Source organism: Canis lupus, chromosome 17 (genome assembly GCF_003254725.2).
Source record: "Canis lupus dingo isolate Sandy chromosome 17, ASM325472v2, whole genome shotgun sequence".
Lineage (NCBI taxonomy): Eukaryota > Metazoa > Chordata > Mammalia > Carnivora > Canidae > Canis > Canis lupus.
In genome coordinates, this window is record NC_064259.1 from 37023766 (window position 1) to 37043362 (window position 19597).

The following is a 19597-nucleotide window of genomic DNA, read 5'->3' on the forward strand; positions in this document are numbered from 1 at the left end:
AAGAACTCTTTGGATCTGAGGAAGAATGGGGGGGGGGGGGGGGAGATGTGGCCAAAGGGCCTTTTGCTTGCTTTTCCTTCTGCCTGAAGCATCCTCTACCTCTTCTGTTAAACTTGTCTTTCCTCAGACTTAACAGGCCTCCCTACCTCCCTGACTGGATCAGATCCTTCTCTTAGTCTCTCTCCTAGTGACCTCTCTTTCTGAGGATTATTCCATTTTCACATGTGTCCCCCCAAGACTCTTGGCTTCACGGGGCCAGGTCACGTGGCTCATCGTTGCATCTCTGGCGTCTATGGTGTCCTGTTTTACTGAGTGAACTACATCATCTGGTTTATTATTATTATTATTATTATTATTATTATTATTATTATTTTGCTCTTTCAGCCATTTCTTTTTATTTACAGTTTGTGTTCAATGCAAATCAATTCCATAACATGAGAAGTTACTATGAATCAAAGCATAAATACACAAACACAATATACAATCCAAAACTGATGTACAGCATTCAGGGATGAAACAAAACGTAATGTTCATTCACACACACAGTAGCTTGAGATCTGTTGGATATTGTTGTTCTGGTGTAGGTTCCTAAAGATGGGAAAAATGACTTTGGTTATCAAGACTACTGTGGCCATATTAGATACTGGAACATCTAAGCATCAGTGTGTGACCATGCGAACAAAAGACCTTATTTTTTTTTTTAATTTTTTATTTATTTATGATAGTCACACAGAGAGAAAGAGAGAGGCAGAGACACAGGCAGAGGGAGAAGCAGGCTCCATGCACCGGGAGCCCGACGTGGGATTCGATCCTGGGTCTCCAGGATCGCGCCCTGGGCCAAAGGCAGGCGCTAAACCGCTGCGCCACCCAGGGATCCCCCAACAAAAGACCTTAGAGTGTCTATTTTTAAAAAGCTTTCTGTGCATCGAGGCAGTTGTGAAAAGATTTACTTTCCAGAATCAAGCCCACTTTAGGCTTAGGACCAGGTTCTAACTATCTAAAAATATTGACTAACAGAAAGTGTTCCAAATGTGGCTATTCTGATTCAGAGTTTTTTTTTTTTTTTTAAAGTATTTACAGAAAAAGTATAAAAGTTTTTCCGAATTTAATGTAAGCAAGCTTCCAGTCTTCACTTCCCAAATACTTGATTTATGATTTTTGGCTCCCGCACATATTTTGCCTTTTTTAATTTCAAGATTTGTCGATTTTACCTTGAAAACAGATCATTTTTAAATTGTAAGAAGTACTCCACCTATGCAGAAATAAGCATTTTGAAATTAGTTGAAGTCAACGTACTTCTACTCTTTGGAATCAGTTTAGCTAAATGAATCTGGCATCCTTGTTCAATAGGAATAAGTGATAAATATTTAAGCAAAATTTATTCGTTATGCTTCACAATCAGGGGTAGATTCCAATTCATCATTGCCCTGGCACATGTCAATTACTATATAAAAAATCAAATGCAATGTCAAACCTAAAGCCTCAGAGGAGAGTTCAGTTCCTAAGAAACAGTGATAGCTTAACAATGTAAAACTTTTATCTAGAGTACATAGGCATTAAATTAGTACTGCTGAAACAATGCATTGAGGATTTACAGTAACACCTGGAAGTTCCTTCTAATGTACATATAAATAGAATCATGGAAGCTTCTTGTATTAACCGTTTTATGGCCTTAAAGATTTAATGAACCGAATGAAAACTGAATCTGTTCATGTCCCATCTTTTACAACTTGGTAAGAGAAAATCTATTCTCATTTTCAAGGTAGAATTTTACATGTCCATACTTTTTAAGCCACATTTAAAGAAATTATCTCTTATCTAATCTTGGATGTTGTCTCTTCATCTTGTACATGAAACTCCAGTAGATTTAATAAACATTCATCATCTAGTCAAACCCTTCACATGTTCTTCAAACCAATCAAATTTGGGATCCTCAACATTTTGTGTCAATAAAATAAGGTGTGGAATTAGCAGATTCAATGAAGACCTGTATTTTTCCTTGTCACACTGGATGTCTAGACGCCATTTGGATTGGGTTTAGAAGATGGGGAAGTATAGACGTTTCTTGGCCTGAGTCTTTTAACAGTAGAGATGTAGAAGGGAGAACGAGATCACGAAGAGACTGGCTGTTGACAGCAGAGCACCGCCAGTTGGTGTGGTGGTGGTATTTGCTGGATTTGGGGCAGTCGAGGTACTCTGGGAGGAGTTACTTGAAAGTGTTACAATAGTTGTTTGATTTGAATAAATCTGCGTGGGTAGGAGCAGCGCCAGGAGCAGCAGCCCCAGTCCGAGCCTGGCCACCATCGCTCTGCCCATGTCCGCTCCGTCGGGGTCGGTGGGCGGCGCGTGTCCCTGGCTGCGGGGCGAGTGGAGGACGCGGGCTCGGGGCGGGCGCAGGCGAGGTCCATCTGGTTTATTATTACATTGCAGGGGAGAAGGTGGGGCCAAAGATTATTATAAGACAAGAGGAAGTGGGGAAAGACTAGAAAGCTTTGGATTAGAACTCTTCCAGGGGCACCTGGGTGACTCAGTGGTTGAGTGTCTGCCTTTGGCTCAGGGTGTGATCCTGGAGTCCTGGGATTGAGTCCCTACATCAGGCTCTCCCCGCAGGGAGCCTGCTTCTCCCTCTGCCTCTCTCTCTCTGTGTCTCTCATGAATAAAGAAAATCTTAAAAAAAAAAAAAAAAAAAAAAAGCTCTTCTAAACTCTTAGGAACTCAGCAGGGGCACGGCAGGGTGGAAGATACTTCCATCCAGGGGCTGTTCATTTAATGCATTTTTTTTTTTTTAAACCTAATGTTACCTTTGTACTCATTTTCCTACACCTTAGTTGGAAATGTACTCCATTATTCCAGACTGTAGTCCATTTCAGGAAGAGTTTTTAGTTGGGCGTGTGGCCACCCAAAATGTTTCCCAGCCTTTCCCAGCCTTCTTTTTTTTTTTTTTGTTCCCAGCCTTCTTTGAAGATAAATGCATGTGCCCGATGGCCCTGCAATCCTAAGTAGGAATAATGAATAATGTGTCCAACTTCCAAGTTGTAACCTTAAAAGAAGAGGGGCATGTCTTCCACCTTCTTTCTTCTCCCATCCCTCTGGCTGGGATATGACATTCGTTGGAGCCACCCCTGGCCATATGAATGAGGCTGTACCTTGGGGATGGCAGAGCCACAAGACAGATGTCACCTGAGCCTGGCACCTGACACTGGACAGGTTCACTTGGATGCTTTCCCTTTGGGATTAGTTACAGCAGCTGAATTGATAATTCTGACATCCAGCCCTGAGCAGTCAGAAATAAAGGGAATGGAAGCATCATTCCTGCGTTGGTGGCCTAGTGATTAAAAAAATGTGATCAAGTCACCTCATTTGTAGAATAAACAGTACTCTGGCTCTCATAGCAATTTGGCAAATGGGAAGTTCTCTTTCCTTATCACCTTCCTACTCATTATTTTACTTCAAGTAGAGGTAGGGATTGAAAGCTCTGGACTTGGCACCAGACAACTCTGAGTTTGAAATTTCAGCCCTATCATTGACTAACTATCGTCTCCATCCCTATATCATAAGGCTATTGTGAAGATGTAGTGAGATAAGATGCCCAGAACATGGCCAAAGGAAGCAGTAAATAACAGTGTCTTACACTATTGTTTGTGTGTGTAGGACTTTTCTCCTAGCAACTGACAGAAACCTAATTGAAACTGGCTTTTAGATTTTGTGATCTCTAAATAACTCCCTGGACATTATTTGGCTTTGCAGGTAAAGGAAGTCTGTCCAAAGGCAAGGAAAGGACTGGCTGTGTGGATTCCTGTATTTTTGTTATGGTGGCTATCTATTCTTATTGAAAAGTAGCATATTAACTTTATGGTTTTATAGCTCAGTTTTATGGATCTTGTTATTATAAACCTGACATAGAGGGATGGTGCTTCCCTTATTGTGATAAAATCTAGTTCCTGGGTGAGGATGACGGTCAGACCCTTGATCAAGAGGAGTTCTCCATGGCAATGAATGTTCCCTATGAGGCCTCTTAAGATTGTCTATCAGTGTTTCTTGGACAAAACCCTAATTCTCCAGGCCAAGCGATTATCACTGTTTTTTAAAAAAATAATAAATAAATAAGCAGGAATGAACAAAATTTAATTATTTTGTTTTAGATAGTACTTAAATATTAAGAAAGCTAAAATTCAAAATATGTTGGCTAAGTTTTTCTACACATTATATTTACATAATGATTCTGATTTTACCTAAGAACAGTTGCCCAGGAGGAAGGAAAGGAAAGCCTCTGGGGCTTGTACAGTCTTCTCAGGCCAGGTGTCCCATAGCAGAGCAAAGAATGGCAGTGAAGAAGCAAGTGACCCTCCCCTCCCCTCTTTCCCGCTCCCTTTTGTTTTTATTTGAAGCATTTCTGAATAACAAATGTAAAACTGGATTTGGATATAAAAAGCTAGATGACTACCCCATTCAGAACTGTGTTTCATTGGAGAAGCCTTGGCACAGACAGGACGTGAATTGCCCCTCATCTATAGGGACGCTGTGTCAGAAGTCAAAGTTGCACACAAAAAACATGTAGGATCTCTAAGCAAAAGCATAGCTAGCATCAGCTCCATAAAATGAGGGGAATTTGATCAGACAGTCTGTCACATGGCATCTGGTCCAGAAGGCTAGCTTCTAAGCAACACTGTCGGGGCAGGGAGGACTCACCCTCTCTGCTAAGGCAGATGTAGGAAGGAAAGTCTAGCATACTGTGGCACCAACATTGTGATATAAAAAAGAACTATATTGAGAGTAATTTAGATCAATAAAGTGAAAATTTTTACCATACTTGTGGGGTAAATTAATATTCAATATTTTAAAATTTATGTACTATAAAACTGTGGCAAACTATAGTCTTCAATAAACCAAACACAGTCCTGTGGGGATATTAAATTTGAGAGTAAGCCCAGTGAATACTAAATCTTGAGATCCCACAATCTGTCTGTCCATTATAGTTTTTTCCAGGTCACCTGGAGAAGGGTATTTCTTGGTTCACAGAGGCTCTGAAACATCTTTAAGAAAAAAAAGGGCATCAAGAAATTATGACTCGAGGACTTTAAACCCTAATGTTACTGGCAAAGCCTCATTTTTACGGAATATAAAACACTCTGTTTCTTCCACTTCTAACAGCTCATTAAGAGAAGCCACGACTATATCATGTTCCTGCAACATTTCTGGGTAGCGGGACATGGCTCGCTCAATCCTTGCCGAACGCCGTACAGGGGTGATGAGCTTCATGTCTTGCACGTCTGGCATTCCACTTATTCTGTGAGAAAGAAAGATGCATTCAGAATCTTATAATTTCTTTTGAAATTCTTCTGAATTTTTTTCTTCTTCCCTAATAATATACGGTAGACTATGTCAAGGAAAGTGGATGTAAGAGTACGTGTAGGGCCACTCTCCTCCGAAGATGGCTTTTCCTTGATCATCAGAATGAACTGGATGGTATCCATCTGCTCTCAAATGAGATAAGCACAGGGATTTACTGAATGAAGTGTTAAGCGTAGTTTTTATTTGGAGTCAAATACTTGGCATTTGGTGTTTGTTTATTCCATAGACTTTCAGAGAGTTGCTAGGTTTTGAGGAAACTGGGTCTAACACCAAATGGCGTTGGACTAATGAATTCTAACATTCTTTCTAGCTTTGACAGAAAATTATTAAAAAAATACCTTTAAAGATGGTGGACCAAACCACAAACAAACTAGAATAAACGGGTCATCTTCCTTGTGAGTTTTAATGTGTTCCAATAAAAAGTAGCCAGGAGGATAGTTTGCAGAGACCTTTCCATGTAGTGAATCTGGTCTACGCCTCACAAACTGCTAGAAACTCTCATCATGAATTCCAGAGATTATTTTCAGGTCACCTGCTTGCCTTCATCTGTCTGTGAGCCGGCTGTAATGCCAGGACTGAAGGAGGGGTTTTGGACTGGAAGAGGCCCAGCTGTGCTTTCCAGGGAACTAAAATATAGAACTGAGTGGTCCTGGTACTTTCGTTTGGAATTCCCTTAAAAGGGAATCCACAAATAGGGCAGCCCAGGTGGCTCAGCGGTTTAGCGCCACCTTCAGTCCAGAGCCTGATCCTGGAGACCCAGGATGGAGTCCCACATCTGGCTCCCTGCATGGAGCCGGTTTCTCCCTCTGCCTGTGTCTCTGCCTCTCTCTCTCTCTGTGTCTCTCATGAATAAATAAATAAAAAATAAAAATTATTTAAGATCACAAATAGAGGGTACCTGGGTGGCTCCATCGTTTAAGTGTCTGCCTTTGGCTCAGGTCATGATCCCAGGGTCCTGGGATCGAGTCCTGCATTGGGCTCCCTGCTCAGCAAGAAGCCTGCTTCTCCCTCTCCCTCCTTCCCTCCCTCTTTCTCTCTCATGGATAAATAAATAAAATCTTAAAATAAAAATCACAAATAGAGACTGATGTTATATTAACGTTTTAGGAAATAGCACTGGTACCCTGACACAGTTCCTATGAATTCTGTCTTATACTTATTCAAAAACTGAACACTTTCAATAAAATTAGCAGCTTCTATCTAGTACATACCTGACTGCACAGCCTGTCCTTATAGGCCTATTGGCTGTCTCTTCTCTCCCACAATTACAGAAGTTGTCCCTGCTTGGCACTCTGTGTCCCTCCCTGGGGCTGGGAGGAAAGGCGGGTAGGATCTGTGAGTGCAGGACCAAATCCAGGAGGGAGGGGAAATCCATTCCAACCCGTCTCCACATTCCAGCATCACCTTCCTCATGGTGGGTTAGGTCTCCTTAGAGTGCTGTGTTGGGAGATGGTGTGTGTGCACAGAAAGGGCACAGATTTCTTGTCAATGGTTTCAACCCTCCCCTCACGCTCAGCTCCTTTCCTTAATGCCAAAGATGGATTAGACCCCCTTGGTCTTCACATGATGTGGGAGTGTTCCCAAACTGCTGGTACTCTGGATCTATGGAAGTGAGACTGAGAACAGGGCTTGAATTAGATCTGTAAACACATAGCTTACTTTAGAGGTTGCTTACCTAGGGATTGGGGCGATCTGTAGTTTGATACTAGGATGATTATCCTGTTCTGCCTTGGTTATTTGGGGTGTTGCTGTAACCTGTTCTCTCTCGTTCAGAGAAAGACAAGACATTTCAGATTCTGTCTTATTGGCCAGTTCTTCTGTTGATGTTATATTTGTGTCAGTAACTATAGAGTCAGAGGTAACTCCTGTATATGCAAGGTCAAGAAGGAAAATAAGGTTTAACAACTTAATGCTGAAACTAAAAGGCAATAAAATGAAAAATCAATATATACAATGATTTCCCAGTTAAATACAGAGCAACTGATTTGAAGTGAGATGTATAACTAGTTTTTCCTGCCCAGCCCTCTAGAAATACCCTGCTATATCAGGCCATCAACCAGCTCTCCAGACAGCCTTTGGGTTTTCTTGCCACTTGAGATGGATTCTTGATACCTTTTCAACATTCTGAACACATCCCTAATCTCTTATTCATTCTTGAGGGAGGTTCCCATAGGGACTAATCATTGTCCTTTACTCTAATGCTGTACCTAGGGTCAATTTCCTTGACTTACTAGGGTTAACTCATTTGACCTTCCAATCTCTTCCTACCCAGAGATGACCACATGGCTATTATTTTGGGAAGTGGGTGAAAAAATGTCTTGTGATAGCTCAGTCACAACAACCAAAATGAAAGGATGGAAATTAGAATGAGATAGGCAGATATTATGGCTGGAGGCTAAAGCTCTAAGAGAGGTCAATGGGGGTCAAGAAGTGGGAAAGGCATGGATTCCTGTCTTTCTTCTCAGCCTTCAGAAGAATAATGCTATAAATTATAAATAAATATCTGAATAGTAACATCATGCCCAGTGTAAGGGTATGATTGCATATATCTTCTCTGTGACCTTATCACCAAAAGTAATGGGCTAGTTAGACATCATTCCACATGACTTGATTGTTCCCCAAAGTTCAAACTGTCTTAAAAGAAAAGCATTTGTCACCTTCCAGGATCAGAAAATGAATCTATTTTATTTTCTCAAAGTAGCTTGTTTTTTCTTTCCATTCATATAACAAATATAAACAACTATAGTGGGCCACTACTGTGTTTGGCACAGTATTTTTCATAGAAGAGTTTTCTAAAGCTTCTGACCAATTACAGCAATGGTTAACTGAGTGAAAAGGTTCCCACTCCAGCTATTTTAAAAGGCTATAATGTGAATTTGGATGTAAGTGCTGGTGGGTTGTTATAACATAGAGGCATCTCTCCCTTCTGCCTCAGTCTTGTCTGAGAAAGAGCCACTTGTCTGCTCCTACCTAGTGCTCCAGGGAAGCAAGACACCTTACTCTAGGCTGCTTTTGTGCAAATAACCTTTGTGTGGTGCTGAGCAGTATATTTACCTGTAAAAATAGAAATAAATCAGCTACTGACTGTGGCTAAAAAAATCAGCTACTGACCGTGGCTAAAAAAAACGTGGCTAAATGAACCAAGAAGTGAGAGGGATTTCAGGGGACTTCTAATTCTTTTCTTTTTTTCCCTTTTGAATTCCTCAATGACTTTTACTTGAGCAGCTGGAGGGAGTGAATTTAAATACAAAAATAACAGTACCTTCTGTGGTTCTGTTTGGGTCTTGCAAAATTTTAAGAACGACTTCCCGTAACTCTTGTATTGGCTAGAAGAAAGAAAATACATAAACAGTATTAAAAACATTAATGGAGAAAATGATCTAAGGAACTTTGCTTACCAACCAATGAGCTTTTTTTTAATAATAAAAATGTTTCCTTTTTTACCTCTTATCTAACTATAACATTTAAAAAGTTCCAGACTTAGAGCTTTATGTGAAAAATGAAGGAACAAAGAAGATGTTGGTTAAATGCTGGCATGCTTGACTTTAATGAAGAGATATGCTTATGGAAAGCTATCTATAGTGACATTTCTCTAATCAGTTAATTTTCTTAATGACTTATATGATCCCACTGAGGTGTGTTTCCACATAAAGATTCTGGCTCAAAGATGTAAAGTTAGCTATACAAAAATGTAGCATATGTTTTCAGTGTTGTCTTAAGTGTCTTTGTGTTTATCATAAAAGCCATATACTATTATATCATATTATTATTACAGGAAAACTGAACAATATTCAAACCTAAAAAGAGAAATCACCCACAATCCAATCACCCAAATACAGCCTTTAGTTAGCATTTTGGATAATTTTTCCCAGCCTTTCCTTTCTTTCTTCTTTTATTTAGTAATATAACATAGCACTAAACACAATATATAAAATAAATATTAAACCTCACATAAAAATATAATATTAGAAAAAATCCATTATTATTAAAAGTACTTTTCTGGTAAAATATTAAACAGTACTTTTCTGGTAAACTTTTCTGAGATAGCCTTCCTTTTTTCAAAGTATCTAAACCATGCCATGGAGCAGAACATCATAAATGAACTGTAATATTTCATAGGAACATTGTATTTGGAGCTTGGTCTTTTTGACCTGGGATTCTGTATCAAATAAATGATAAATGTAAACTGACAATAAAGTATAATAGCAAAGCTATTTATACATTTTCACAAAGTCTAATGTGCTTTAAGCTTAAGGGAATGGGAATAAATGTACAGAATACCTTGCAAAAAGTCTGAATTATATAAAACATTTATCAAACATATTTTACATTTTTACAGTCTTCTAGTTAAAGATGATGGATTCAATATACATTTATTTCTAACCCCCACTGAACTCTACTAAAATGATAATGGGAATAAAGGAAGCAATAGCTATGAAGAATAGAAGAAATATCAAGATTTGGAAGCTAGAATGTAGAAGGAAGAGGTAATCAACTTAGCCAACTTGAAAGACCTGAATCCTAAGCTGGCAGTGTGGCACAACATGATTCAACCCCAGGGCCTTTCGGAAAGGCTCAGGAATGAAGGGTGGGGTCAAAATCAGGAGGACTCAAACATCTGTTCAGCAGTCAGACCTCTAAGTCTTTTTTTAAAGATTTATTTATTTACTTATTCAGAGAGAACGAGAGAGAGGCAGAGACACAGGCAGAGGGAGAAGCAGGCTCCATGCAGGAAGCCCGATGTGGGACTTGATCCCCAGTCCCCAGGATCACACCCGGGCTGCAGGCGGCGCTAAACCACTGTGCCACCGGGGCTGCCCCTCTTTTTTTTTTTTTTTTCTTTAAAGATTTTCTTTATTTAATTGAGAGAGAGACAGAGAGAGAGAGAAAGCACAAGCAGGCGGAGTGGCAGAGGGAGAGAGAGAGGGAAAAGCAGGAAGCCCAATGCAACCTATCAAGCCTGGAATATGTCAGAAAGTTCTGGGAGAAGGGTTTCTAAGAAAAAGAAATTGCTAGGATATCTGATGTTTTAAAAGTATTGGGATATTTTGGACCTCATCAAGATAAAAAGCTTTTGCACAGCAAAGGAAACAACAAAACTAAAAGGCAACCAATGGAATGGGAAAAGATATTTGTAAACGATATATCCGAAAAAGGGTTAATATCTAGAATCTATAAAGAACTTCTCAAAATCAACACTCCAAAAATAAATAATCCAGTTACTTATTGCTTCTTCAGGCAGAGAACATGAACAGACATTTCTCCAAAGAAGACATACAAATGGCCAACACACATGAAAAAATGCTCAACATTACTTGCCATCAGGGAAATACAAATCAAAACTGCAATTAGATACCACCTCACACCTGTCAGAATGGCTTAAATTAACAACTCAGGAAATAACAGATGTTGGCGAGGATGCAGAGAAAGGGGAACCCTCTTGTTTTGTTGGTGGGAATGCAAACTGGTGCAGCCATTCTGGAAAACAGTATGGAGGTTCCTCAAAAAGTTAAAAATAGAATTATAATTCTATTTTTAGAATTATAAATTCTAATCACCAGCAATTGTACTACTGGGTATTTATCCAATAGATACAAAAATGTTGATTTGAAGGGGTACGTGCACCTCAATGTTTATAGCAGCACTATCTACAATAGCCAGAATATTGGAATGGAATATTACTCAGCCATCAAAAAGAATGAAATCTTGCCATTTGCAACAACATGGATGGAACTAGAGTGTATTATGCTAAGTGAAATTAATCAGTCAGAAGAAGACAAATATCATATGATTTCACTCATAAGTAGAATTTAGGAAACCAAACAGATGAACATAGGGGAAGGAAAGGAAAGGAAAAATAAAATAAGATGAAAACAGAGAGGGAGGTGACGCTTAACTATAGAGAATAAACAGAGTTGCTGGAGGGGAGGTGGGTGTGTGATGGGCATTAAAGAGGGCCTTATTGTGATGAGTACATGGTATTATGTGTAAGTGATGAATCACTAAATTCTACTCCTGAAACCAATACTAAAATACATGTTAACTAACTTGAATTAAAAAAAAAAAAGCATTGAAAAATACAAACAGAAAAAAGCTTGGGAATTAATTATATAGTAATAAATACTCAGAGAACTAAGCAAAGGACTAAGAACTAAGAAAATAAGACAAAAATTAACTTCAGGAAAGTAGAAAGTTGTGCTTGAAAGGCAAAGTAACCATAGTATATATTACATGGCTATATGTATTCATGTATTTCTTACATATTCATAACAATATAAACACAGCATTATTCATAACAATAGTGACCAGGATTTCCATATGACTCTAGTGGAAATATGGAGGATGGCAAAAGTTTGCAGGCATCTATCTCTTGCAGGCGTGTGTGTGTGTGTGTGTGTGTGTGTGTATGTGTGTATGAGAGAAAGAGGGTTAAATCCTCATATTGCACAGTTGGAAGTCTACAAATCATGTCTAAAACTGAAAAATCAAGAAATAGCAATATAAGTATAATATCTCAAACTATCCAGGTAAATGTGAAAATAATGTTTGCTCTGGGAAGTGGGGAATGGGAGGGGAGGGACACAGAGGCCTTATGGAAAGAAACTTATTAAATGTTTTTGACTATTTAATCCATGTGTGTGTACAACTCTGATTTTGAACAATCATGGGAAGAGGCACATTGGAATATAAAATGACATGGTAAGTGACATTTAAGTGAAAAGAGTCATAAAACTTGGAGGCAGTCTTTGTTAAAAAAAGTTATATGGAGGGGCAGCCCAGGTGGCTCAGTGGTTTAGCGCTGCCTTTAACCCAGGGCGTGATCCTAGAGACCCAGGATTGAGGCCCACATTGGGCCCTCTGCATGGAGCCTGCTTCTCCCTCTGCCTATGTCTCTGCCTCTCTCTCTCTCTCTCTCTGTGTGTCTCTCATGAATAAATAAATAAAATCTTAAAAAAAAAAAGTTATATGGAGACAGTGGTTTTACTAGGTTTTAGAATTAAATTTTTTTTCATGCCCTGGCTCTGAATTATTGCTGGGTGAATATTGACATGTTGGGCTTAATGTGTTTTTAGGTCCTTTATAGTGGGGTATGACTTTGTAAGTACTGCAAATTGACGTAACTTTCATGCTATTACTTTCCACAAATGCCTATTTCTACAATGAGTGTAAAGTGAGACACACTCACTTCACAACAACAGTGATTCTATTGGTTTACATGAAACACTACTTCTTGCCAAATAAATTAAAAAAAATATTTTCAAAGTTTATTCATTTGAAAGAGAGTGCGTGTGCACACGAGTGGGGGGGAGGGGCAGAGGGAGAGGGAGAGAATCTCAAGCAGACTCCCTACTGGGAAGCCCCACATGGAGCCTGATCACATGATCCATGAGATCATGACCTGAACTGAAATCATGAGTTTCTATATACATTTTTAATTAAATATACATAAAGGACATGTTGTGCTTTGTATATTGTATATAACTTTATGAAGTGAATTAGAGATTTAACATGACACTGTATGACTGCCACATTGCAAACAACAGACCACTCACATGAGAGGATTTTCAGGAAGTTACCCAGCCAAGACAGATACTCACTGTTGCCCCATTTCTAATGGCCTCTTCATACAGCCCAATAACATCAAAGGTACCTTTACTTGCCAACAACTTTGCTTTAAGGATCCAGAATTTAGAAAATTTTTCAATCTCAGGAATACTGGACAATATGGTTAATATTGCATTAGAAGGTACACCCTGTTAAAAAAAAATACCCAGAGGTATTATTACCACTTTGTTGTTATTCTCACATTTAATATTCATCAGTTATATAGAAATCAGTCTGATCACTTTTTCTTACTTTTTTTAAAAAAAATTCAGTTATACTGAGGTACAGTTTACATATAATAAAATGCACCCATTTAAACAGTTTATTTAAATGAATTTTGACACTGGTCATTTAATTTTAAGAGTTATATGAGACCAAATAGGAAAACGTTTTTCATAGCTGAAGGTAAGGACTATGTTTACATTTTAATGCAAAACCAACCCCTAAACCGAGCCAAACCTTAGAATAATCAACATGCATATATTTCTTACAAATTCATAATACTGTAAACACTGAATAGTGAATAGAATTTCCATATGCCTCTAACAGAAGTATGAAGGATGGCATAGGTAAGCAAGGGTCAAGGGCTATATATATGTGTGTGTTTGGGGATTCATGCAGTGTATATAAAAAGGGCTAATTCTTACAAAAAGTAACTTTGAAATGGCCTCACTGATTTGGTCCCCTTCTGGCTTGTACCTGGAGCAAGGCAGTGACATGGACCCAGAGGAATGTGGGGAGCTACCATGTCCAGAAACCCAGATACTGGCATACCTGGCCAAGCAGTGCCTCCTACTTCTCCTGAGACAGGGGAGCCCCAAAGATAAGCTCATAATCAAGAATCATCAATGTTTGAGTAAACCAACACTACATGAAAGAGACATAAAACTCAACAGAGTTGAAGAAGAAATCAATGAGCTGATAATTTGGCTGTGGAATTCTCCCAGAACTCAGTGCGACAGAACAAAGTAATGAAGAGCATGAAAGGAAGTTGAGTTCTGGAGGGTGTATCTATTACTCAGGAATTCCAACACCCATCTAAGAGAGGGAACATTCACCAAGACTGATCAGACACTAATTTCAACAAATTCTATCAAGCAGAACACATGTAGGCTACATTTACAATGCAGTATAATTAAAAGTTGAAAGAAAAATAGAAAAAAACCCCACAAAACAAAACAGAACTCTATCTGGAAGTTGAAAAATATTCTTCCAAGATAACTTTCGGGTTAAATGGAAATCAATTATTAACTTAGAGTCTTCTAGATCCAAACCCAGGTTTTATCCTCTGCTTGTGACGGGGGGGGGGGGGGGGGGGGGGGGGGGGGGGGGGGGGGGGGGGCGCTGCGCGCTGGGATTCTGTAAATCACTGGCTGCTTTCGCAGCAGCTCCTTGCTGGACTCTGCCAGTAGGGGGACGTTGAGGGAGGTTGTGGGGATGGAGAAGAGAGGGACTTCCTCTTTCCTATTTCCTTTTGCCAAGCCAGCAATGGGCCTTCACTCTGGCAGCAGCAGTTAGTTCTACCCTCCACGTTTTTTCCTGGTACTTAGAGATCCTGCCTCACTGTGCTCCTTCAGCGGCAAGGGCACCAACAAGGTAGCATCGTTTCCTCAAGGTCTGAGTCCTAGACCTGCTGGGCCCCTCCTCCAGTTCCTCTGGAACCCGCATCTCCTGGCATCTCCTAGCTAGTTCGTTAGAGCTGGAGTTTGTCAGTCTCAGCTTCTTGGTTCCGATACCCTCAACCTTTCTTTGTCCCCACCCTCCCAGACCCAGTGGGTGATAGCTGCTTCCCAAAGTTACTGCCACTGTTATGTCAGGTTCCCTTTTGCTGCCAGCCCTGTGTGTAGTACCCACATCTCCTCTGATGGTCCCTTTACCATTTTTTGTGCACACAGGCTCACAAAGTGCTTTCATATCCCACAGCCAGCATCTGCTCCTCTTAGTATGTACCGGGGAGTCAGGGTGCCTGGGAAATTGTCTCTCCAGTGTGGCTGTTAATCAATGACTAGGGAAGTATTAATACTATTGCTCCTTGCCCCTAATCAGGATGACTCTGAGAGGTCTGATCCAGTCTCCAGAGCTCCCCTGTGGGATTGTGCTCACAGTTATATTCCATGGATTTTGTTTGATACTACATCCTACTTGTCCTCCTTTCCCTTCCTGGCTTCACATCCCCACTCCCCTCTTAGTTTTCCTTGGGATCCTCTTCCTAATAAATTACTTTCACACAAATTCTCCTCTTAGGGTTTGCTTCTAGGGAACTTACAAAAGACACTGTGAAAACAACCTTTACATTACATTCTTTTTATGAAGATACCTGGTGCAATTTCTGCTTTTCTGACTTGACTCTAACACAGAACATTACTTAGTCAAATGTAAAGGGTATGACCAAAGCTAAATTCAGAGGCAAATTTATAGCATTAATTATATTTTTAAGAAAATAAGACTGATATAAATGATTTAAGCTTTCAACTAAAAAGGCTAATAAAAAACAAACATAAAAATAGATGCAGACATGGATGCAAGAGAAAAAAAATCAATAAAACCCCAAAGATGGCCTTTTAAAAAGATTAATAGAGAAATCTTTAAATAAAAGGCACAAAATTACTAACATTACCTGGAGAAATATAAAATCCCAATAAACTAATGATCATAGAAAAAAATTGAAAAGATATACCTAAAACTATCCCCCATAGTCTAGATAACTTTATGGGCAAGTTCTTACTAAACTTTCAAAGAAAAAAATAATTCTCATGTTGTATAAACTATTTTCAGAGTATAGGAGGAAAGGAAAATGCCCAACTTATTTGACAAAGACAGCACAATACTAATTTTAGGGAAACACAGGAAAAGACAACTAAAGAATATACATAAAAATCTGAAATAAAATATTTGCAATTCACAAAACTATATACTTCCTTTCTCTTCTTTTATGATAATTGTATGAGATCATATAAAGTGTTAGAATAGGGCCTGGCATTCAAGAGCCACTATTTAAGTGCATGTCATCATTATTATTGCTACTCTTCTTCTATAATTAAAAAAAGCAGCTGAATTTCTGCTTAGACCAGGTTTTTTTTCTCTTAAACTATATTTAAGAAAACTGTTTAAAAACTCTAAGACTCTAGGCCAAGGCTTTGGGAGCTTATCCTTCTCACCTCCTCAATGAGCTGCAGACATTGTGTTAGGGTGCTGTTAATTTTATTGGACAGTTCAAGTTGTGCTTTCTTTTCTTCATCTTCTTTTTCCATACTCTTCCAGAATGAAATATTCATTTCCTCTATTACTTTTCTTTTTGTTTTAAGTTCCATAGGAGGCCGTTTATAGATTTTCCCCTTAGACTTCTGCCATTCTTCCAGTTGTTTCCTGTTATAAAATTAAAGGGGGTGGGGTGGGAAAATGCTTTAGGTTTCTTTTTGTATATAGTCACAGTTCCGAAGTATAGATATGCATGGATTGAGTACCGCTAAATACCTACACCGATACACAAAATTAGGAAAATGGAATAAAAACAATTTACAAATGGGTAATGGCAGCACTGGTTGCCCCTACCCTTCAGAAGGCAGACTGCAGAGGGATTACTAGGATTACAGTAATCCCTGTGATACAGTGGCTAGTATCTTAATCTTCAAATTCCTTGACTTCACAATTATTCTTCATTATTTTTTTCTAAAAATTTTCATTTCACCTGTATATTACCTCTAGTATTTGCTTTCCTAGGAGATCCTTCCACCTCTGAGATCTCAAACTCAGTACTCCATTTCTCTTACCATAAACTCTCTGCCATTCAAACAGACCCACCAAACCTGCATTCTGCCCTTATTAGGGTCTTGGGCAGAATGATCCACTTTGCCCAGTTCCTTAGCCCTCTCCTGACCACATATGACCCCCTTCCTTCTTTTTTTTTAATTTTTTTTATTTTTTATTTATTTATTTATTTTTTCTTCCTTCCTAAACAAGATCAGTAATTTCAAGAGTGTTAAGGAGCTAGTCTCTGATGGTGGCCAAGTTCTAATCCTCATTCTCCTCCACTGTTCACATCTTCCACTCCTGCTTCTAAGCAGTCAACAGACTACTGTTGGAGGAGGGATCAAGCCCCATGGATTCAAGCATGTGAATGTATGGTCTTTAGCTTCTTTAAATTACTACATGTTTATAACTCACAGATATATATTTCAAGCCAGATTTTTCCCTGGAGCCTCAAACTTTGTAAAACCCACTCCTAATTGTTATTTTTATTAAAAATTTTCTAAAAAAATATTTTATTGGGGCCATCCCTGGATGGCTCAGCGGTTTAGCACCTGCCTTCTGCCCAGGGCATGATTCTGGAGTCCTGGGATTGAGTCCCGCATCGGTCTCCCTGCATGGAGCCTGCTTCTCCCTCTGCCTGTGTCTCTGCCTCTCTTTCTGTGTCTCTCTTTTTTTTTTTTTTTTTTTAATTTTTATTTATTTATGATAGTCACACAGAGAGAGAGAGAGAGAGAGGCAGAGACACAGGCGGAGGGAGAAGCAGGCTCCATGCACCGGGAGCCCGACGTGGGATTCGATCCCAGGTGTCCAGGATCGCGCCCTGGGCCAAAGGCAGGCGCCAAACCGCTGCGCCACCCAGGGATCCCTCTTTCTGTGTCTCTCATGAATAAATAAATAAAATCCTTGAGAGAAAAAAAAGATTTTATTTATTTATTTTAGAGAAATAGAGCAAGGACAAGCAGGGGGAGCAGCAGACAGAGGGAGAGGGAAAAGCAGGCTCCCTGCTGAGCAGGGAATCCCCCCTCCCCCAACATGGAGCTCAATCCCAGGAACCTGGCACATTCAACTGACTGAGCCACTCAGGCACCCCCTTGTTGGTTTTTTTATTTGATGCTGGCAGGCATTTCAAATTTAATACTGTCTAAAACAAAGGTCTTGATTTTCATCTCTAAACCTGTTCCCAAACAGCCTTTCCTACATTGGTGAATAGTACCCCAATCTACCCAGTTGCTAGGATCTAAAGCTAGGAGTTGTCTTTATGTAGTTCTTTCTTTTCCCCACATCTGACAAACCACTGTAGAGGCAGTAGGCTTCTATCCCTCCTATCACCCTCCTAGTCCTTATCACTATCACCTTCTGCCTGAAATGCCATAGCAGCCTCTTTCCTAAACCATGTCCTTGCTTCCACTTTCATCCTTATCAAATTCATCATGTGCACAGTAGCCAGAGTGGTTTTTAAAGTGTAAAGTGGACTGTGCCACTACCAGAAACTTCCCATGGCTCTTGGAATAAAATTAAACATATTTTCCATGGCGGAAAGGCAGTATAATTTGTGTCCTGCCTGCCTCTCCAACCTCATGTCATACCACTTTCCCTCTCCCTCCCCTCCAGGAGCTCTGGTATCCCTTCAGTTACTTGAGCCATGCTCATTCCTGTCTCAGGGTCTTGAATTATCGTCTTCATCCAGTCTTCTGCCCAAATGACACCTCTTTAAGAGGTAATTATCGGTAATTATTTTATTTCATCAATGTGTTCATTTTTTGTCTTCTCCACTAGAATGCAAATTCTGTGAAGGCAAACACCATGGATATACCAGTGCCTAGCTCAGTGCCTAGAACACACAAGTGTTCAGTAATCTACAGCAAAATTCACTTTTTTTCAAGTATATAGTTCTGCGAGTTTTGACAAATGCACAAAGCTATCTAACTATAACTACATTCAATATATACCTTCAAAAATTCCCTCATGCTTCTTGGTAGTCACTTCTGTTTCTCTTCCCAGCTCCTGGTGATCACCAATCTATTCTGACCTTATGGTTTTGCTTTTTTCCAGAATATCAGTAATGAATTAAAACCTCTTAGCTTCTCTCCTTGACTCCAGAGCACAATCCATAGCACTTATTTCAGGCCCAACTGCCCTGCTCCCTTCACCTTCATGCTGACCACCTGCTTATAATGACAGATGCTGAGATTCTGGCATATGTTTCCTCTAGGGTCCTGGCATTCTTCCTATCTTAGCCTTCCTTCCAACGATAAATGAAGAAGAAATTTACCTTTTTCTAAAGCCAACTTATTCCCAGAACCTCAATGCTATGATTTTATTATTCTAGTACTTTCCATATAGACACCAGAAAAAACTCCACTAAGGCAGACTGTGTGCTCACCCCTGTATCTCTCAGTGTCCAGTACATTATAGGTGCTGAAGGGACATTTGAGCAATGAGTGAGTGATCTATCCCTCTTCACAGATTCCTCTTATGTAATCAAACATGGTCAGCACTCCACACACTGTCTTAAAGACCCATCATCCCTTATCTGGTCTAGACTATGAGCTCCAGGGGAGACACCCTGACTTCCTCATTCACCAGCTTGAGGTCTTGTACTCAGTTTTCTCTTTGCTCAGAAGGCTCATCCTTTTTTTTGTCACTATCTTTTCCTAGACCAGATGTCACTGTTGAAAGTATTTCCCTGACCCATCTATCTCAAGAAGTCAACTCAGCCTCATTCTCTCAATCACTTCACCCTAAATTAAACTGTTTATTTTCTGTCTCTTCAGGAGGGCAGAGAGCTTGTTGGTGGTGTGCAGGGCTGTATTCAGGGAATAAATCCTGCCCTCACTTCATCCTGCTATATACCTTTTGGCTACCATCTCATTTTCCATGTTCATTTCAC

The 19597-nt window shown here is 39.6% G+C and overlaps 1 protein-coding gene across 5 annotated transcripts in view; it reads right to left on the reverse strand.

The window, feature by feature from the left end:
- Nucleotides 1–19597, reverse strand: part of CKAP2L (cytoskeleton associated protein 2 like) — a 31992-nt gene that overhangs the window by 593 nt on the left and 11802 nt on the right. The window contains exons 5-10 of one of the 5 annotated variants that reach the window (XM_035700569.2): nucleotides 16116–16323; nucleotides 12951–13106; nucleotides 8615–8678; nucleotides 7028–7217; nucleotides 6564–6662; nucleotides 4105–5287 (exon numbers count right to left, since the gene is read on the reverse strand). In XM_035700569.2, coding sequence (XP_035556462.2) covers nucleotides 5062–5287; nucleotides 6564–6662; nucleotides 7028–7217; nucleotides 8615–8678; nucleotides 12951–13106; nucleotides 16116–16323 — 943 coding nt within the window. In that variant the 3' untranslated portion in view covers nucleotides 4105–5061. Of the gene's footprint in view, nucleotides 1–4104; nucleotides 5288–6563; nucleotides 6663–6688; nucleotides 6955–7027; nucleotides 7218–8614; nucleotides 8679–12950; nucleotides 13107–16115; nucleotides 16324–19597 lie in introns of those variants that run through there. The other 4 variants (XR_007402888.1, XM_025453914.3, XM_035700571.2 and 1 more) reach the window with 4 other exon arrangements.